Source organism: Physcomitrium patens, chromosome 13, assembly GCF_059467195.1.
Source record: "Physcomitrium patens ecotype Gransden chromosome 13, ASM5946719v1, whole genome shotgun sequence".
Lineage (NCBI taxonomy): Eukaryota > Viridiplantae > Streptophyta > Bryopsida > Funariales > Funariaceae > Physcomitrium > Physcomitrium patens.
The window spans coordinates 8,718,528-8,741,448 of NC_143422.1; the positions used below are offsets into that span (position 1 = coordinate 8,718,528).

A 22,921-nucleotide genomic window follows, 5' to 3' on the forward strand; every position below is an offset into this window, starting at 1 on the left:
CTCTCGCAGGCTGCAGCAAAAGGGCAGGCAGGCTGATCAACCTCTTCCTGATGATTTCGTCTGACGGCCAACGGCGTCTAAAAACCGACGGAATCATGAAACGATAAACAGATAGAGAGAACAAAGGCACTATTGACACTACTACAAATGGGCCCCACTATTTTCTGGATCCCACTTCGTTTTTGTGGCACTCACTCTGGGCAACTGTAACTTTTTTTTTGATTATGTGCACGTTTTTTTCATAGAAAGAAAGAAAAAAGGAGTAAAGAAAGGCATCATATTTGTGAGTCTAGATGTGCTGGCTTTTAGATGTTTTATTTTTTTTTATTTTTTTTATTCACAAGTACAATACAAAGCACATGCAATTTTTTTTAGTAAATTTTGAACTTTAAAGAAGGTGATGACCCAGTGTAAGAAATTTGTGAGGTTTATTATCCTTGAGTGCATGAGTTTGTTTACTTAGGTTTGTTTTTGTATTGCTATTTCTTACTTGTTCAAATTATATTTACAACTTAAATTTGAATTGATGTTAATTATTACATGAGTTTGTTTGCATTATATTTCCTTTTTTCTAATTTTGTATTTTAATAGAATGTTGCAAAATTAAAAAAAATTATTTCAAATTCTTTATACAAATTTGTAAAAAATTACGTAGTCATTAAATTTAAAATCCAAGATTGATTAAAAGACCAAAATTTCTATGTTTGTATTTTTTTTTTTATCACAATAATTTTTTAAATTTTAATTATTTGTAAAATAATTCATATTTCAAAATACACATATTCAAAGTTAAAAATTATTTAAAAAATTAAAAAACCAAATTTTATAGACTTAAATTACACTTGAGTAGCAATTCTAAAAGGCTATCTTAGACTTCAGAACATAGATAAACTTTGTACAGCTTATTTTTATCAATAAACTTAAACATAAGGAGAAGATTTATCTTCCTTACTTGCTACTCGCCCAAATGAGTAGTGGTTGAGGACGCTAAATTCTTTATCTAAACAAAATACAAAATATATATATATATATATATATATATATATTTTCTAATTACTCTATAATGTCACAAAGGCTAGTGATCTTGGTTGGCATTGACAACCTAAAATAGGATAATAAAGAATCAAATCCAAGAGGCTTTTGCATTGCTATGAATGTATATGACACAAATGCCAATCTTTTTTTGGCCAGCTTGGTATTTCTTTGCTTATAACCACTATTGTGAATAACTATTTTCTTAGTTGCTTTTGGCCTTAGACTTACAACCAATTCTTTTCTTAAATTTCCAATAAGCTTGTAAAAGAAAAATTTTAAAAATTAATTTTTCTAAATTATTAATTAGAATAAATATCAATTTTAAAAATTTATATATATTCATTCACTAATTTAGAATTCTTTTCTGATAGTCTTAAAGTAGAGGCCTAAATAATATGTTTTAAACTTTATAAACAAATATAAAATAGATAAAATAATTGAAGTATCTTTTATATTATTTAATTTAATTAATTTTTTTATAATATTTATTTTTATATAAAACTAAATTAATTATATGTAATTGAAATAAATACTGCTACATTCTAGGAATATAAAACATAAATCTTAGAATTTTTTTATATAAAAATAATATTTATAATTATTATTATTATTTTTTTTCAATTAAAATAAAAAAAATAATTATTTGTGTATATATGAATGTATGTGTATTGATTTATGTTTATAGATTTATATTATCTTTATTTCTTTATTTCTTTTTATAAATATTTTTGATTGTACATTTACCTCAAAAAAACTTATAAGCCATTCTTTTACAAAAATTAATACAATCTTATTCAGATATAATTTTAAGTTAATAGAATTAAATTTATCAAAGAATTATGTCACAAAAACATTTTATTCAATCGTATCAATCACAATCATATCAACTTCTAATTAATAATCTTATAGTTTTAAAAAATACTATTTTATATATATTAAATATAACAAAAATAATGGATTTGAACCAATTATAAGGTTTTTGAAGAAAATTTAATCTTAATTTGCAAAGCATTTTAAAAAATTCTTTTCAAAAATACTAAACAATCACAAGAAGAAGTAGACTCTTACAATCATGCTCAAATTTTATAGCATTTAAGTTTAATCTTGTAAAAAAGACATATTGAGTATTAAAAAAAATCCAAAATATTAAGTATATTGTTTTTTCAATATATTTATGAAAGATTGTGGATCATAAATAGTAATTGATATTTTAATTTAAAAAATTAATAGTAAAATTATTTATACTAAGCAATTAGTAGAATATCTAAAATAATATTCATGATTTTAAAATATGGATGTTGAAAGAAAATATAATAAATGGCTTGTAATTTTTTAATTTTAATTGGTCAAATGGTTTTTTTTATTCAGATTTGTTTAAAAAGTTAAACCTTTAAAGTAGAAAATAATAAAAAAAATAATTAATATGGCTACAATTTAAGAATTTAAAAAATATTATATATTCTTAATAATTTATTAAAATAAGACAAGAAATAAATTTTTTATAATATTAATATTTTTTTAACATATATAATTGAATTTCAATATAATATGTAAGTGGTATATAGAAGTTGTATGAATGATGCATATTATAATTGAGATGTACTAGAAATATGTGATATTAAAATAAAATTTTAAGATTTCATATGCAAGTTGGTGAAAGACAAAAATAATAATAAAACAATTGTAAAAGGTAGAAATCCATCTTTTTAAAATGATTTTTCATATTACAAATAATAAATATCATAAATATTTTCTTGCCAATAAGTTAAGTGAATGCTTTAAGAAAATTTTGATTTTAAACTAAATAATACTTTGAATTCAAATCAAGCCTATTAAAAAAATTATTATTCTATTTTTTTGGTATTTCATATTGAACTTTGTTTAAAGATCGAAATTTTAATATAAAATTTGAATTATAGATGGTAAAGTTCTAATTTTAATGAATTAAAGATTTGAATAAATAAAATGATAAAAAATCCATCAACATTACTTAATAAAAAAAATTGAAAAAGAATGTTTTTAAATGATATATATAAAAAAAAATCTTAGACATATATGTAAATTTCAAAAAATATTAAGAAAATAAAAAAATATCAAATAATAGTTAAAAAATATCATTTAAAAAACTAAAAAAAAATTATAATTTTTTAATCTAAAATATTATATGTTTAATTAGCATATTAGATTATAAAATTATTTTAAAAAATATGATCACCATAAACTATCAAGGATATGAATTTCAAGGAATCAAATAATTAACATATTCTAATGCCATTTAAAAAAAAAAATAGATAATCACTTAAAGATGGTATAATATTGAATTAGAATGGCTATTACGAAAGACAAAAAAACTAGAGTCTCTTGAAACAAAATTAAAGATAATAAAGGCATTCACAAGAGTAAAGAAGGTTTCATTCTTGCTTCTACATATACTATCTAATTAGATGCTATGTGGCAATGTTCTATAGGACCTCCATTATATGTCCAACTTACAAGACACTTGTCAAATTTACAAGACAAGTTTCACATGTGCATTGCATGGCAAACTTCTATCATAAGTAGCCAATATTTGCAATATGTGGCCAAGTTATTTGCGAATTTTTTAACCTATCAATCTTCTACAAACTTGTATAAAGTCAATTCGTGTCTATGCTGTTTTTAAGAAGCTTCTTTACAAGATATTTACTTGTTTTATAATCTATTTATTTATACTTACTTTATTTAATTCCTTTAATCTAAGTAAATATGCATATCTGTTATCTTATCATCTCTTCTAGGAACAAGTTTTACAAGAAGTAGTAATCATATATTGAAAAAGTCTAAGATACAACAAATTATATTTGCCACATACTCTATTTTTTTATTTTCTTTTTTTTTGTAAATAATTAATAGGTCCTCTCAAACATTAATAGTATCTTATACTAAGGTAAAAAAAAAAAAAAAAAAAAAAAAAAAAAAACACCTTGATATTTGATTATTATTGAGGCTTTTATAACTTTCTTCAAATAAAACATTTAGAATACTATCAAAGGTAGTTCACATCTTTAATAAAATTATCAAATATCAAGATTAACTTTCAAGATTGTAATATGAAACATGTTATATTTTACCATCTATTTAATATATATATATATATATATATATATATATATATATTATTCTTGAAGATTTTCATCTCTATTATATTATTTTAAAAATTGTGACAATTGTAATGTTTTATTCAATAATTTAAAAAACATATATTTCAAAAAACATTGATGATAGTTCTTAAGTTGAATTTGTTAGTTATTGATTCTTCATCTTTTAGTATTATAAATAAAAAAAATTACAAATAAAATTAAAAGATAGAATGTAATTTTCTTTTGAATCTTGCTACTCTTTATCTTGTTTTTGATGGATGTCATCAATGAAAAATATCATCCTTCTTTGTTGCATTTGTAAGATTCTTGCTTGGCTCCTATTTGCATTCACTATTATCATATCCTCGCCAATAAACAAGATATTTCAACCTATTTTGGTATTATTTTGAGTCTAAAACTTCTTTAACCTTATATTATTTATTTTTATAGGAAGAAATGGCATTTGTCTTTTTTTCAATATATCTATTATCTTGTATGGCTTAAATAGAAATATATAGATTATATAATGAATCTTAACAGACTTTAATAGATGCAATTAATAAGCAATGGAATTGATTTAATTACAAATAAAAAATGATTTGAGTCTACAAAAATCCAACTTATTACAATGGCAAATAATATTGATATTATGACAAAATAACCATATTTCATTGCCTAAGTAGAATTAAAATTATTTCTTGTAATAAGAATCTACAATGATTTTTTTATTGATCTTAAGCTTCTTTTAATTGTATCTTTATTGTTGCATGTAGCTTTAATAAATTATTTGTTAAATTTCCTACTATAAGATTATAAATTTTGAGAAGTTTAAAGTATTAAACTATAAATGATAAATATAATTAATAAAAAAAATATGTTTATTGACTAAAAGAATATACAGTATTATTACATGAAAGCTGGCAAAAGAATTGTTTAATCATCTTGATAGTAGTTAATGTTATATCTCAAATATTATTCCAAAATTGAATTGATCCATTCTGTTTGTTCATTAATTTGAAAAGATAGTTTAATTTCCACCTTCAATATCTTAAAAAAGATTTTTTAAAATCTTGATAAAAAAATGTATTTTCCTATTTGACATCACATCCTTTGACAATCCATGATAGTAATATATGTTATCAATAAAAAATTTAGTTTTTTCTTTACATGTGATGGATTTTTTACATGGTATAAAATGTGTCATTTTAGTGGAATGATTTTTTATCAAAAATATAGAATAATAAAAATTAAAAATTAAAAAAATTATAATAAAATCTATAAAAATAAAAGACCATGGTTATTTTTAAATAGATAATATTTGGAAAAGTTCATGAATTTGATAATAAGGATTTTTTGATTTTGAAAAAATAACAAATTATTATACAAAGACTTTGACTACCTTCTATATTTGAAACTACTAAAAATAACTAAATATTAGTTCAAAGATCTTTTTGTATCTAAAATATTCTACTATTGAGAAGTCATGATTAGCTTAAAGAGCAAGTAATTATGCTTAATCTTTTAAAAAATTTAATCATTCTTTAAAATAAAATAAATTATTTTTAAACTTAAACTTAGAAGTATCATAAGACTTGAAAGATTTTTTGTTAATATTATATTAAGGATATTAAAAGACATAATTAATTGAACTTATTTAAAAAAGCTTGAATCAACAATCAATGTTGATTTTATTACTTTAAGATAAAATTTCTTTGGCTTCATAAAATGATTTTTTTTTTTTTATTAAAAGATGCATCTTCTTCTTTTGGTACAAGATAAGAACTTTTAAAAATGACACTTATTAAAACTTCTTATTTTTCTAGTTGATAAGTGATCTTAAATTCAAATCCTTATAAAATCATACCCAAATGGACTTGGTAACAATTCAAAACATGAACTAATATAAAATATTTGAGATTTTCGTGATCCATATATATAATAATTAGACTACAATCATTGTCACATTATGTGAAGTCTTGCTTGAAAATGCACCAGACACCTAGTTGTAGAAGATAGAGGAAAATTACAACAACAAGATCTTTAAAATTCTAATAGAATTCCAAATAAATTTTAATTAAATCTTAATAATTCTAATCAAGCTTTAATCAAATCCAATATAAATCTTAAAGAAATTACAAAAGAAACATGAAGAAATCCTAAAGAATTTCTAAAGAAATTGTAAAGAAATTATAAAAAAATAATAAGTAGATCTTAAAGAAATTCTAAAGAAATCCAAAAGAAATCTATAAAAAATCCTAAAGAAATATTAGAGAAATCTTAAATAAATCTTAAATGTTTTTTAACAAAATTCTATTTTAATCCTAATTGAAATCTTAATGGACCTTAACTCAATCCTAGGTCAAATCCTATCTAAATCCTAAATTCTAAATTAAATCCTAAAAAAATCCTAAATCCTAAATCCTAAACCAAACCTTAAACAAACTCTAAGTTCTAAAAAAATCCTAAACTCTAAATCAAATCCTAGACAAATCCTAAATCCTAAATCAAATCCTAGATAAATCTTAAATTCTAAATCAAATCTTAAATAAACCTTAAACCTTAAACCAAATCCTAGCCAAATCCTAACTCTAAAATAAATCCCAAATCCTAAACCAAATCGTAGACAAATCCTAAATCCTAAATAAATCCTAAATCTTAAATCAAATCTTAATCAAAACCTAATTAACTTAAATCATCTGTAAGATTGATTGGAACTCTAATATCTGTTGATTAATCCATAAATATTATTTAAAAATTTATATACCTATCAACCTCATAGTTAAAATTAAGTACAATAAATTTGAAGATAATTTCACTTATCAAATAGAAGAAAAATCCTAAAAATCCACTTGGGTATTGGCCGACCTCCTATTCCAATCTAAATGTTAAACTTCCAATATCAATATCTTCTTTTTGAACTATTTAATTTCTTCTAAAATTTACTTAAACTATTAGAAATCAAGTCTAGTCTTCATATAAAGAACTTCCACTTCAATCCAATTAATAAATTGCAAAAGATCTTAAAAATACTCATGGACCATCAAACTCCAATTTCTGAGATCTCAATCCACAAAAATCTTTACACTTTGATTTGATTGTTTGATTGACTTCAAAATTTGCATACATATTTACAACTAATACAATAATATTCTATCCAAAATTTATTTGTATACATACCAAAAAACTCAAGAAACCCTCAAATGTATAAACATAGTTTTATTTCTCAAAATCTAAACCAACCAAGAATATTATTAACTTTGAAAATTCTTCCAAAATTGAATATTAATTCAATTAACATAAACCAATGCTTAAAAATATTTTTGTAAGTCTGCTCTCAAAATCCACTCTTTAATCTACCAAAGAAACCCTAAAGTCATTGTAGGTGTGCAATTTTGTGCCTCAAGGTCTGATTTCAATCTTGATTGTTAACCAATCCTCTCTAAGTATCAATTCTTGGCTTCTTGAGACAAATTTTGCTAAAATCTACTCTTAATTCCCTCCTATATATACCTTTATTATTTAATTTTCTAATATACTTTTTTTTACTTTATTTATGGTCCTATAAAGTAAGTAGAAGCATATTTTGTTCAAAAGCATCAATAGTATTCTTTAGTTTTATTATTTTTTTGTCTATTATCTATTTTCTAAGATGATTTTCTATAATATTTTAAAATAAGAACGTCTATAATATAACTTTTTTTTCTCTCTTTCATTCATTAATTTTGTTATATTATGATAGCATATTTTAGATAACGATGTTATTCTTAAAATGAATCCATGATTACAAAAAATTCTTTTTTGTCAATCTTATACATAAACTTGACTATTAAAAAATTTCTAAAATAGAAATCTACTAGGTGGAGTATGTCATGTGATCTCATTTATGACAATATTACACTTAGGGCAAAGCTTAATGTATTTTTTTTTATAAAAAATGCTTTAAAAAAGTCAATACAATATAAGATTAGTTCAAACATAAATGATGTCTTCAAAGTTTTAAACAACACTTCAACTTTTTTGTCCCACTCAAGTTTGTTTTTAGAAGTCAAATGTACGAGTGGAGCTACAACTTCAAAAAAGTTCTTGATGAAGATTCAGTATTAATTGACAAATCTCAAAAAATATTAAATATTTTTTATTATTCTTAGAATCTTCCAATCCATGATAGTTTGGACCTTCTTAGGATCTATCATAAGGCCATTATTTGAAATAATATATCTTAAGAAATCAACTTGAATAGTATGAAATAAACACTTTTTTATGTTGGCAATCTTGCATCTCTAAATTTTTGTAATACACAATAAATACAAAATTCATTTTCTTTTATATTTAAAATGTTTTTTAAATAACATAAAACAAAATCATAAAGAAACTCACAAAAAAATCATTAATTAAATGTTGAAAAGCAAATGGTGTATTTGTGAGTTCAAAAGGTATGATATTATATTTGAAATATCTATATCTGATTCAAAATTTTATTTTTTTATTTATCTCTTTTTTAGATATATACTAGATTGTACGTTCTTCATAGATCTATTTTTTTATACATCTTTGTTGCATTAAATTGATCAAAAATTCTTTAAATCAAAAATAAATGATATTTGTTCTTAATGGAAATCTTGTTAAGTCCTTGATAATTCATTCATATCCGCAAAGATCCATCTTTTTTCTTCACAAATAAAATAAGAGCTTTTGCTATAAATTTAGAATGACATATGAAATTCTTAATCAAGTTCTTGTCAATATATTCCTTGAGTGTAATCAACTTATTTTACAATAAGCTATAGATTGGTTCAAATGGTAGTTGACTTCTTTTTTGAAGCTCAATTAAACAATCATGAGAGCAATGTTTTGAAAAATTATATATTTTATTCTTCTAAAAAAAATGTCTTGATAATCATGGTATTGACTTAAAATGTCACTTGTAGTATTTCCACTATCAGAAATAGATGTAGCATATATAGCAAAAGATGACTCTTCTTTTACACCATGCATATAAGCTCTTGTATTTATAAATAAGGATTTTGTTGCATATGGATTTTTATTTAAATAATATAATTTTGGTTTAAATTATAAGAAGAATTAAGATCACAAGAAATCTAATTAATTTTAAAATTATATTTTCTTATCTATAATAATTCTAAAATAACTAGATTGGAGGCAATTCTAATCACATTAAATATTACTAAGCTATTATGACCTTTAATTGCTACATCTTAAGAAATAGTTTTATAGGTAATATCTTCAAAAGACAATAACAACTACCTATGATTTCTACATACATGGATTTAGTTTTCTTTACTAAGGTTATTTCTTATTTTTTAACAAAATCTTTGTTTATAAAATAAATTGAAGCTCTTAAATCTAATAAGATAAAGACTTTGTGATTTTTTGGTTGTAAACAAAAATTTATTGCAAAACAAAGTAAAAGATCAAAAAAGAAAATAGAACTTTTATTAGGTATTATATAAGATTTTAACAATACAATTTCTATTGTAGTTAAAAAAACTTATTTTTTGATACATTGTCTTCTTTGGCAATTATGTTTTTTATTTTATGATTGTATTTTATTTTGGAAAATTTTGATTAATAAACTTAGGTTTTCTACAATATAAGCACAAATCTTTTTGACAACATCAATTTTTTTTTTCAATAAAAAATTTGAAACATATTATGTTAATTTGCATAGGTTTTGGACTTAATGAATAAGCTTCTGAAAACTTAGAAGTTGTTGCCATGACTTGATTTGTACCTCTTCAAACAAACCTTGTTTCTTGGCATCTTTCAAAGAACCAATTGTTGCATGCAATGGCTTGAGTAATAAATTATTTCAATGAATCTACTTTTGGCATTGTCAATAATAAATTTTTGATATTATCTTTTAACTCATATTGAAATTGATTGATAACGGCTTTGTCATTCCAATCCATAGTATAAGTAAGTTTTTTGAATTAAGCAATATACATGGTGAATAAACATGATGCTCATTATAAAAATAGGAATTTGGTCTCTAGTATTCTTTTTTAATTAATTTTTTTTAATATAGCCATAAACATTTTTAAGAATGAGTTTAGATCATAAATGAGTTGTAAATTATTTTCTATCAAAGGTAAAAACTAAGAAAAAATACTCCCAAATAGTAGTGTACCTATGAATCCAACTTAAGTAAAATTATCAAAGTATTGAGAAGGATGCAAGCTTAAATAAAGCTTCATTTATTATAAAAATCTTCAAAATTTTGATCCTATTCTATCAAAATTTCTTGCTATACTTAACCTTATGTCACTCATATTTGTAGTAAGAAAACTTCTTGGATTCAATTGTGAACTTGATCTACTTACTTCTCTCAATTGCACAATTTTTTAGAATAAATTTTGAACTTCATTGTTAAATTCTTTCATAAGCATAGGAATAGTACCTCTATGATTGGTGTTAAAAATATAAGAGATTTCTATCCTAAGAGTATTAAGAAGCTCATGAAGATCTACAATAGTTACAAATCTATTTTACTTTCGTCAAAAATAATATCTTTAATTTTCCTTCTATAGACAATAAACCAATCCACAAATCAAATTAAAAGAAGATAATCCAAAACTTCTAATACCAACTGAAAGTTTTCCCAAAGAGTGATAAATTTTTTTTTATAAAGAAAAAAAAATTGTTAGAAAATTAAATATTAGTTTAAAGATGGATAGTCCACAACTGCCAAAACATGACAATAGAAATCAAGTAATCCATTCATTGATAAAACAAAACACAAACGATGAGTTAGTACTCTTATCAAACTGTGAAGGACATGAATTTCAAAAAATCAAAAGATCAATATATTCTTGTGTCATTCAAAAAGAATAGATAATCACTCAAAGATGGTAGAATATTAAATTAGAATGGCTATACCTAAAGATAAGAAAACTAGAGTCTCTTGAAATAAAACTAAGGATAAAAAAGGCATTGATAAGAATGAAGATGGCTTCATTCTTGCCCCCATTTATACTATTTAACTAAAAGCTATATAGCAATGTTCTATAGGACCTCTAACACATATTGAATTTGTACAAAACATATCAAATTTATAAAACAAGTTTGAGATAATTTACATTTGCTACTTGTAGTAGAAAAGATTAATAAGGAGTTTTTTATTTTTTTATTTTTTTATTCTTTTTGTTCTAAAACCTTAGTAATTTAAAACACAATTTTTTTCTATTCTTTTCGTAAATACCTATAGACAAAAAAAACTTTGTCTCTATTTGTTTTTTGTTTTGTTTTGTTTTGTTTTTTTTTTTTTTGTATTTAATTTAATTTAATTTTTTTTTTAATTCCAAGAATGTGACCATCACTACAACATAGTTAATAGTTGAATCTGTTAGAATCAAATAAGAACAAACATGACAATATGCTAATTAAAAGATTAAATTATCAACTTTTTTTTCCAATTATGTTGAAAACTTGAGACATCTTAACATTTTATGTTCATGATTGATACTTTAAGATATATATTCCTTCTCTTATCATATTTTACCAAACTAAACTGAAATCTACCTTAACAATTCAGACCAAAAACATAAAGTGGAGAATGTGAGATTAGTAAAATTTGTGGCTTCAAATGAAACTCGGTTGATGTAGTTTACACAAGGCTTAGAATAAGAGGTTCCCCAATGGACCTAGGACAGGACACATTGTATCTAGTGTATGAAAATCACTAGCAATTCAGACATGTGGTCTCCTAGCACCTGATTATCTCTTCAGTGACAGCCCGCAGAAGAATCTTTGATGACAGAAAAACACAACGTCCAAGATTGATATGTTGAACTCGTAGGTGTGCATACTCTCAAGCTCTGATGTGGTGGAGAGGAACTGTTGCGGCATATCCTCTAATGCTGCCATCTCCTCCATCTTAAGCAACAGCAGGTATAGAAGGAATCAGTCATTTCAGTCGAGAGCTGCAAAGGAGTTTCTTGACAAGGTTTCGAACGCCATCAGCATCAACTGTAATTGCAACGTCAATAGGGGGCACGCCTGTCCAGGAAGTTTCCTTCACCCAACTATGTAGCAATGAAATTTAGTACCCGGTAGTGAGCGTCCTCAATTTCAAATTTTGAAGAACAAAGCCACTGATTAGTTTCTGAACAAGTAATGTAGATGCTTTGATATGCACTTGGAACTGAGATAAATGTTTGGTAGAGCAAGAGGTGCTCCTCAATGCATCTCAAGCTGCTAGATAGCAAGTACAGTTTACTGGGTAACTGAGCGAGACATAGGGTGTGAATATTTACGTACTTTTTCAGTCCCATACCTAGGATAGTGTGGCCCAAGCAAGGCCCCTCAGTTTCAACTCGCACAGCTCCGTTTTTAAAGGTAAAAAGAGTTGGGTCAAGCAGTGCTGCCATGCATGTAGGATCGTGAAGAAAAATCCCTGTAACCATGGGCAAGTAGGTCAGGCCCATAACTTATATCTAACGTTCGTCAGTGTGCACCAATTCTCTCAAAAACAAAAAAAATGAGAGAACCAATAATGGAGAAAACCCTCCCTGTACGAAAACATGCACCACTGCCCTTGCTAATCAAAGAATCGTGCTTCGTAAAGCTCAAGGTACAAGGCATTTTAAAACACATACAGAAAGAGAATTGTGGCAAGGTTCCTCCAAAGGAGACCAGAGCATACCATCCAAATGATCAGACGATAAATGCCAATCGTGATAAAAGCGACAACAGTCATAGATATATTTGCCGTAATCTCCACCAGAATCCCTTATTTCACACAAGTCATCTTCTGCAGAAAGGACCAAAAAATCTTGTAAAAGAAAAGTATATCAAGACTGCCCTTGCGTACTGTAATTTCAATGCAAATTGCTGAATTGTCTGCCAAACAATCAAATGCAGTGTGCAGGTCAAGAAGCCCAGTTTATAAAAGTCGAAAAATCTTCGGGCGAACACTTGACATTCAACAAAGCAATAGGAGACGGCGCCAGAGAGGACCAGAAGAGAGCGTACCATTAAAAATCACCTGAGTGGTCAAGTCTATGCCTATTGCAAGAGTGTTCATTCCACTAGTGAATACGATGTCTGCAGCTTCGGGATCGCCAAATAGCTGCAAACCAATCATGTACATCCCCCGTGAATACAAATAAAAATGTCTCGCCACTCACTGGAGGATATTAATTTTGACCAGCTTATAGATATAAAACTCAAAACCTTGCAAAGGTAAGCAAACAAATCACCAATATGTAAAAAGAAGTTCGATTCTCTTACGTTTCTCGAATGAGATTTTTGCCTTTTCAAACTTACATTAGCTTCTGCGGCGGGATTCACATTTCCACTGGCATTGAATGAACCCCCAAGGACTACCAGTTGCCCAACATTTTTGGCAAAGTTTGAGTCCTTTTGAATAGCCTGCAAAGTGGATATCCGTGAGATGACAGAATTGGAATAAATCACAACCTACCATGAAATTTCACATCTAAAATTTTTAAAGTGTGAACAAACGAGTGAAGCAAACGTACTCACTAACCAGTGCAAGATTGGTGAGGGGGCCCAGACCAACCACGGTTACTTCGCCTGGGAATTCAGTTACATTCTCAATAAGAAAGTCTGCTGCATCTTTAGATAACTTTTGGAAGTTAGGTTTGGCTTGGTAAGTTTCTCCAAGTCCATCTGATCCGTGTTCAAAATACGCAATTCGAGGCTTCACCCGCTGTTTAAGAGTTAAAACGTGATAAGTTCATGCAAGTACGACAACACTTATCAGCATCAAATTCACAAGCATGTAGTTATGGATAATCGGACACACCTAAGACTCTCATTACTCATAAGGAAGTCTCCATTTCATTCGAAAAAATGATTTCCAAATGATACTACAAATTAATTTGAAAACATGCAATATCACTCTTGGAACATAATGATGCAGTATAGCCAATCCATATGAAATGCATCAATATTGCTTTCAGTTTGTCCTTCGACTTTTACTTGTGAAATGCAGAGGTCAAATAAAACTTCTAAAATAACTGCTAAAACAAAGAAAGACAAGAATTCAAAACCTCCACTGTCCTAGTCGTCTTAAGCAGTGGATTAGGCCCTAAGAATACACATTCTGAACATAGTTGAAAGCGGCAGAAAGATTCGTGAGAAAACCTTTAATGGTTCTGATGGGCCTTCCGCAACCGGTATCTCCGGATGACCTGCCATCTCGCACTAATGAACGCAAAGTCATTGTAAGCTTACGAAGAGAAGATTTGCGAGGTAGTTGGCACAGCCTATGAAAAGTCTGATTCCAAAGCTCTCAATAATAAATTTCAAAATTTCAAATTTTCGAAGTTCCAAAATATTGTGCAAGCTGATTGTCACTCAATGTTGCAAAGTAATTTTCAAACAATGGTATTAATCTAAGAAAATTTCAAAAACAGAAACAAATGTATTCTACGCTCAACACAATACACAAAGTTAGCTCATTCTAGATGTAATGTGAGTAACTATGGTATGTTCACAATGGTCTCCATAAATATGAACTTGAATAATGAGTACATAATCACCAGATGGAGGGCGTTGATTGTCGCTAAATCGGTGTTTACGTTGCCAAAAATGGTGGTGAGTCCTATAACTTCAATTTCAGGGGCTTGAAAAGCCATTAAAATTGCCATCATATCATCTGCTCATCAAAGTACTATCACGTTTCATAAGGGAAGTTAAATTAAGAAACAAAAATGAAATAAAATAAAGTGTCAATAAAAATAAAATAAATAATAAATAAAAACTCCAGCAATCAAATAGCGCCTGAAGTTTGTGTATGCGGCAAGCGTAAGCCATTATTATCAAGTAACCGAAGTGCTGGAGCTGATAACATCTAAAAAATCAGATGTCGATCCCTCAGAAGGCAATTGCAGAGACACACAGCGCGGTCGCTTGCTCTCTCTCAAATAAAAAAGAGGCAAGCTGTATCTCTTGAAGAATCTTCAATATTATTATGTCAAAATTATACTTGCTACTCAGTAGCATATTTGTAATCGGGACTTCATGCATTAATTCTTCAAAAGTTCTGCATTGGACTGCCTGGTTGTATTAAAAAAATAAATAAAAAATAAATAAAAAAGGATTTGACATTGACAAACTAGCTTGATGAGCATCTTGAGGACAACCATGAGTCCACGATGTTAACAGGCAGTCGATGTTATTTAACATGCCAGTTGGAGGTTGATAATGCTACCTCTTTAATCCGGCACCTCATGAATTCGATGAAGTGAAGCAGCAAATATGCTTACTCCAAAATGATGATAGATAGCCTAACTCGCTTGAGAATTGGAGTCCGATGTGAAGAATGACGGCAGACAGTTGACGAAGAAAAATAAATCCCACCAAAAAGAAAAAAAGAAATCGCTATCCCCTACGCCCTTAGAAGATTGACTACCCCAATTAGGCCATGCAAGATTCAGAATTGCAGCTAATTTGAGCAGACAATTCTAAGCTCTGAAAATTGCTCTCCAAGCTAAAGAAATAATCAATGCCAGCTGTAGCGTTCAGAAGAATGAAGAAACGGATGACACCCAATTTTCGATAGGCCACACATTTTCTTAGAGTTGGCCCACATTCATGGCAACCATGTGCTGCCAGATTCTAAATTTTGCAGCTAAAATTCGATCGGTCTGACTGACTCAAAGGAAAAAGGAAAATAAATAAAAATAAATAAAAATAAATAAAAATAAATAAAAAATTGCATGAAGATGAGACTACCAGAGCAACAAAATCACCACTAAATTTGGATTTGGATCCGACACACAGAGTGCTCAAAGCATAAAAACTCGAGGACATGAAGGTAATGCCTAGGGATGTTCTTTGGAGCAACAGGGAACCCCCAGAACACAACATGTATACACTCAACAAACCGAATTACGCGTCATTAAACAACAACCATCCAGGACAACCCCTACGCTCGAACGCTTGGTTCCAATACCTCAACCCAAAATAAATAAATAGATAAATAAATAACAACAACAACAACAACAACGCACATTACTTGCTCCGCACAAAATAATTCTGCATCATCAACAAGGAGGAGGGGGATTGTTGAAAGAACATGCCAATGCCGGGATCCGTGTCGATAATAACTTTCCTTCGACCTGCATGCTTGGAAAACTGGTCCTGCGCCACTGAGCCAGCAGCTTTCACGTCCATGGGCGTCGTCTCTCCTTCTTTCTCCTCCTTTCCACTCAGGCCTCGCTTCGATCAACCCCAACTGCTGAAATATCCCCGAAAACTCAAATCCATAGTGCTCCTCGCCTACCTTCCCATGCATTATTCGCATTATTCGCATTCTTATTCTCCTGCTGAAGAATGCCCAGTGGCGAGCGAGAAATCCTCTCGAAGTAGAAGCCAGTGAGCAAGCACTTCCGCGAGTCCACACGTAGCCAGCCAGGATGAACGTTGTCCCACTCGGAATTCATTCATCATGTCTTTCTTCATTCATTATTTTATAGAACAGTTTCAGTCTCGGAATAGTGGGATGAAATGTTGTTCCATCATCATCCAGTGAGAGGGAGAATGAATACACTTTTGCATTGCAGGTTGGTCCGTATGGGATTAAAATCCGGTTTTCGTGTGAGCTGTTCGTTGGATTTTTCATATGTTATCATATACTTGTTCGAAAATTCTCAAAGTGGTGTGTCTAAATTTGAACCTTTAAAACCATTGACTCTATTTACTAAAAGAAAATTATGAAACATTCAATTTATATAGGAATTAATTTCACTTTAATTTATTTTTTTGACTTCCATATTATAGCATGAAAGGTATATTTTTTATTTTCTAATTTAAGCTTTTGTTTCTATTAGAAATGATGCAATTTTTTATTTTAAATTAAGATATTTTTTAATATATGCACTTCCACATAGTTTTCAAAGATGAATACATATTTTTTTATGTAAAATAATATTTAGAAATTGAATTAAGAGGTACAAAAGAAACCAAAGTTTAAATAAAAAAATAATTTTTACTTTAAGTCTCTTTTGCACCTCTTAACTCAATATTTTTAGAGATCCTTTTGTGTTAATGATATCTTTACTATGTCTTATTTAACAACACAAATAAATACATCATTTCATTTTTTTTATACAATAGAGAATAGAAGTGAGATTATTTATGCTATAAAACCTTCTAAATGGTTGTTTTATGCTTCTTTAATCAACGACCTCATACATTCTATTAATTTTTTATTTTTAATTGAAGTAATATATATATATATATATATATATATATATAATTCTTAAATTTTTAAAATTTATATAATATTAAACTTTTCAATAGTTTTATTTTTTATATATATTTTTTTAATTTTTTAATTTTTTAATTTTTTTATCTAAATTGAGAAGATAAATGTCTATGTTATGTTATGGCTCATGCTCTAAGCACATCTCAAACTTTTATTCTCACAATCTAAATTTCTATACATTGTTGTATTATGAAAAAACTAACCTGCAAATGCACAAGATAAATCTGATTGTGGAAGGATTTGATCTTATTTTTAAGTTTAATTTACAACCCAAATCAATGCATAAGATGTTTAGAAACATCTTTTTGTAACCTTGAATAATCTAAGTAAGTTTTCAAATATCCTAAGTGTATCCTATCAATCTTAGAAAAATCCAAGATATATCTTATCACACTCTAATTAATTCCAAATATATCCTAAATAATTTTTAACAATTTTTAATTAAATCATAAACAAACTCAAATAAAATCCTAATCAAATCTTATCAAATTCTAATAAAATTCTAGATAAGTTCTAACAAAAATTTAATTAAATCTTAATCAAATCCTAATCAAATTCTAATAAAATATTTAAAAAATCCATGTAATTTTAATCGAATTAAAATTTAATTCTAAAAGAATTTTAATCAAATCTTTATAGATTATAAACAATCTTAACCAAATCCTATTAAAATCTTTAAAAAATATTTAAAAAATCATAACAAATCTTAATTAAATTATAGCCAAATCCTAATTAAATCCTAATCAAAATTTTATCACATTCTAGTTAATTCTAATAAAATTTTAATTTAATCTTAATCAAATTCTAATAAAATATTAATCAATTTTTATCAAATTTTAATCAAATTTTAATTGAATCTTAAATTACTTTAACCAAATATCAAAGGCATAAATTACAAACAATCAAAAAGTCAATATACTCTTGCAATACTAAAAAAAAATAGATAATCATTTAAAAATAGTATAATATTAAAACTAGAATAACTAATACCAAATATAAGAAGCCTAGAGACTCTTGAAACAAGATTAAGGACAAGAAAAGGCATTAATAAGAGTGAAGAAGGCCTCACACTTACATTTATATATACTATCTAACTAAGAGTTATATGGCAACATTCTATAGAACTTTCAACACATGTCTAACTTGTAAAATACATATCTAACTTATAAGAAAAGTTAATTATATATGTGTCACATAGCTAATTTGTATTATAAGTGGCTAACATATATGATACATGGCCAACTTTTTGACCAAATTTTTAACCTAATAATTACTTATAGACATGTATAACAATCAAATCTATATCTATGAAGCTTTTAAGAAATTTTTCTATAAGATAAAATCAAATTTATCTACTTTTATTTACTTCTATCTAATTCTTTTATCTAAATAAATACAAATATGAGATATTTTTGTAATATTATCCTTTCTTTCAAAGACAAATTTTAAAAAGAATAGTAATCATATATTAATAAGGTCTAAGAATTTTATTTGCAACACATTCTAATCTTTGTTTCCTTTGAAGGTAGTTGTTAGGTCCTCTCGACTATCAATAGTATTTCATATTATGATAGAAAGTCCACCTTATTATTTTATCATAACTTCTTTCAAATAAAACATTTGAATTATCATAAAAAATAATTCTTACCTTCAATAATATTATTAAATATTGAGAGTCTCTTCTACAGTTATAATAGCAAACATTATATCTTACAATCTATTTGAGATAAAACTTGTTAATCTTGAGGATCTTCATTTCTAAAACATTAATTTTAAAAAATTATGACAATCTCAATGAATTGTTTATAAACCAAACAAACCATACCTCTAGTGTTGAATTTGTTGCTTGTTAATTTTTAATCTTTTAAGTTCTACAAATACACAAAAAAAAAAAATAATGATTCAAGATAAAATAGAATATTTATTGAATCTTATTTGCTTTATAGCAAAGAATTATTTGACTTTTTATTTTAGTTTAATAAATATCATCAACAAAAAGCATCCATCTTCTTTATTATATTTATAAGATTTTTGATTGATTTCAATGTGAATTCACTAATATTATATCTATATTAATGTATAAGTTATTCTAACATATTTTAGTATTTCCTTGAGTCTAAGACTTCATCTATCTCAAACACTTGATTATTATTCATTTCTATAGGATCATGTGACATTTGTCCACTTCTCAATATATCTATTGTAATATATGGCTCAAAAAATGACACGTTGAATATTGGATGGATCTTCATAGATTCTAGTTTGTATAATCAATATACAACTAAATTGATTTTTTTACAAATAAAAAATAAATTAAATCTACAATAATCTAATTTTTTATAAAAATAAATAGTCTTGATATTACAACAAAGGAAGTATACTTTATTTCCAACTTAAAATACAGGTTATTCTATATGATATGCATATATATTGATTTTTTTTTGTTCTTGAGTATCTTTTAATTGTGCATTTATTATTATACATAGCTCTAATAAAAAATTTGCAAAATCCTTTATTATAAGATTATCAACTTTTAAAAGTTCAAAAGTATTTTTTAAATAAAAAAATATATTTTATTATTATAAGAAAATTTTGCTAATAAAAAAAGAATAGTCCAATCATCTTGATAGTAGTTAATGGTATACTTCAAATATTATTGCAAAAATTAATTTATCCATTCTGTTTATTCATCAATTTGAAGATAGAAATAAAAAGATAATATTGTGTCCACTTTCAAAAACTTGAAAAGTATTTTTCAAAATCTTTATACAAATAATATTTCTTGACTATCCATAACAGCAATAAATATTATCAAGAAAAAATTTAGATTTTCTTTTTACTTGTAATAGATTTTACATATGATACAAAATATCCTTTTTTGATACAAAAGGTCTATTATCAAAAATTTAGAATCATAAAAACTTGAAATTAGAAGATTTATGATAAAGTCCTATAAAATAAAAGACCATAGTTGATTTAATATAAATAATAGTTGAAGAAGTCTATAAGGCCAATAACAATGATTTTTTAATCTTAAAAAAATATCACATGATTGTAAAAATTTTAATTTTCTTCCATATTTGAAACCACTAAAAATCATTTCATATTAATTCTAAAGTCTTATTGGATTCAAAATGTCTTGCGGCTAGAAAATGTAATATATTTAAAGAGCATATAATTGTGCCTCATTTTTTTATTATACAAGTAAAGATTATCAAACACAATAAATTGAGTACTAAAAATTAAAATAAAAAATAAAATCTAAACCAAATACAAATACATGAGCAAGACACTTTGAAGAAAAGATAGAAAATCTTAATATCATTAATTTAAGCTATCTCTAACATTATAAAAGAGAAATCTATAAACTATAAGAGTACAAGTGTATATAGAGAAAATCCTAAAATATTTATTAAAAGATTAATCATCATATTATAAAAAAACCTTAAAATAAAAAAATTATTATTTTCAAATCTACTTATAATAATTGATTTGGTAAGAATATTAAATTAAGAAAAAAATTCTACTTAAGTCTTCAAATCCTAATTAATATAAATAAAGTTAACTAATCGAAATTCATAAGTATATGAAGATCCACTAAACAAAATTAGATTGTCTTTATCCAATACAATTTGGCACTCAATGCTATATCTTATGATAGTTATCATAAAAATAAAATATATATATATATATATAAATATATAATAACTTAAATACCAAAAATAAAAATATAAATGTAATCTAAGTAAAATATAAATACACAAGCAATATAGTCTCAAGTGTCTTTATTAACTCAAAAGAAGCTTTTTTATTAAAATAAGATAACAACATATATTTATTTAGAGATGAACACCATCATGATATTGCTCTAAAGTCATATACAACCAAATTGATGTTGTAGTAGCTAGATGTTAATGATATAAATTTCAAGAGAAAAAAATCTCAATACACTCTTGTGTCACTCGAAAAGACTAGAAAATCATTCAAAGATGGTAATATATTGAACTAGAATGGTTATTGCTAAAGACAAGAAGACTAAAAAGTCTTGAAACGAGACTAAGACTAGAAAAGTATTGCCAAGAGTAAAAAGGATTCACTCTTGCTTCTATATATACTCTCTAATTAGGAGATACATAGAAATATGCTATTAGACCTCCAATACATGATGACTTTGTTAGATATATGCCTTAACTTGTAAGACAAGTTATCTACATAATAGCCATACAATTAGCTTATTCTATAAGCTATTAATAAGTGTGATACATAGCCAACTTGTTGACCAAGTTTCTAGCCTATCAATTAACAAACACATATAAAGTCAAATCATCATATATGAAGCTTTTAAGAAGCTTTTCTAAAATAAAATTATAAAATTAATATATTTTTATTTACTTATATATTTTTATTTTTATTTAATAATAATAGAAATAAATAAAAATATATTAATTTTTTAATTTTTTAATATATAAATAAATAAAAATAGATTAATTTTTTAATTTTTTAATATATAAATAAATAAAAATAGATTAATTTTATAATTTTTTATATATTTTTAATTAATTTTTTTAAAATATAGAAGTAAATAAAAATAGATTAATTTTATAATTAACTTTCATAGATCTTGTTATTCTTTATCTTGATTTTGATAGATGTCATCTATGAAAAGCTTCAACTTTTTTTATTGTATTTGCAAGATTATTTGTTGGCTTCCATATGCATTTATTTATATCATATCTCTTCCAATAAATAAGATATTTTAATCTATTTTAGTGTTTTTTTGAATCTAAGACTTTTTCAACTTCAAACTTTTGATCATTATCTACTTTTATAAGAAGAGGTGGCATTTAATTTCTTTCCAAGATATTCACTATCTTACATGGCTCAAGAAGAGATACATAAAATACATGATGGATCTTCATAGACTTTAATAGATATAATCAATAAGCAACATGATTGACTTGTTCATAAATAAAAAAAAGATCCAAGCCTACAATAGTCAAACTTATCACAAGGACAAGTAGTTTTAATATTGTGACAAAGTAATTATATCTTGACATTAACATTAAATTATGGTTGTTCCTTGTGATAGGCATCCACATTGATTTTTTGTCATTTTTGAATTCCTTTTAATTACCTCTTTATTGTTGCATGTAACTCTAACAAATAATTTATAAAATCTTTTGTTATAGAATTATCAACTTTTAAAAATTTAAAAGTATCAAGTTATAGATGATAACTATAATTAGTAAAAAAAAAGGTGTTTGTTGAACAAAAAAATATATCAAATTATATGCAAGCTTTACAAATGGAAAAAGATTTGTCCAATCATCTTGATGATAGTTGATGATATACCTCAAATATTGCTCCAAAACTTGATTCACTCATTTTATTTGTCTACCAATTTGAGGATGAAAAGTCAAAAAAAGCTTTATATCTACTTTAAAAACCTTGAAAAGAGTTCTCCTAAATCTTGATACAAATTGAGTCCCTTTATTTAATATAATATCTTTGA

The 22,921-nt window shown here is 25.9% G+C and overlaps 1 protein-coding gene across 15 annotated transcripts; it reads right to left on the reverse strand.

Annotated features, from left to right (window-relative positions):
* Positions 1–11,735: 11,735 nt before the first annotated feature.
* LOC112290800 (putative uridine nucleosidase 1) lies at positions 11,736–16,469 on the reverse strand. 15 transcript variants are annotated; one of them, XM_090255295.1, is made up of 9 exons: positions 16,223–16,469; positions 14,681–14,796; positions 14,283–14,342; positions 13,663–13,845; positions 13,440–13,544; positions 13,146–13,242; positions 12,817–12,924; positions 12,448–12,567; positions 11,736–12,047 (listed from the first exon to the last, which is right to left on the reverse strand). In XM_090255295.1, exons 1-9 carry the CDS (start codon positions 16,314–16,316, stop codon positions 11,983–11,985), a joined length of 948 nt encoding a protein of 315 aa, XP_090111421.1. In that variant the 5' UTR covers positions 16,317–16,469; the 3' UTR covers positions 11,736–11,982. The 15 variants fall into 15 exon arrangements, with proteins under 15 accessions (XP_090111421.1, XP_090111424.1, XP_090111422.1 ...); XM_090255298.1 differs by having other exon boundaries at positions 11,736–12,196; XM_090255296.1 differs by having other exon boundaries at positions 12,432–12,567.
* Positions 16,470–22,921: the final 6,452 nt, after the last annotated feature.

Excerpts from the sequence above, each read along its gene's own strand:
- LOC112290800 (XM_024537495.3), bottom strand. The coding sequence starts at position 16,316 with ATGGACGTGAAAGCTGCTGGCTCAGTGGCGCAGGACCAGTTTTCCAAG. Across the intron at positions 13,243-13,403 it reads AAAAATCTCATTCGAGAAAC|CTATTTGGCGATCCCGAAGC; the intron begins GTAAGAGAATCG and ends ATTGGTTTGCAG. Across the intron at positions 12,925-13,145 it reads CACTCAGGTGATTTTTAATG|AAGATGACTTGTGTGAAATA; the intron begins GTACGCTCTCTT and ends TCCTTTCTGCAG.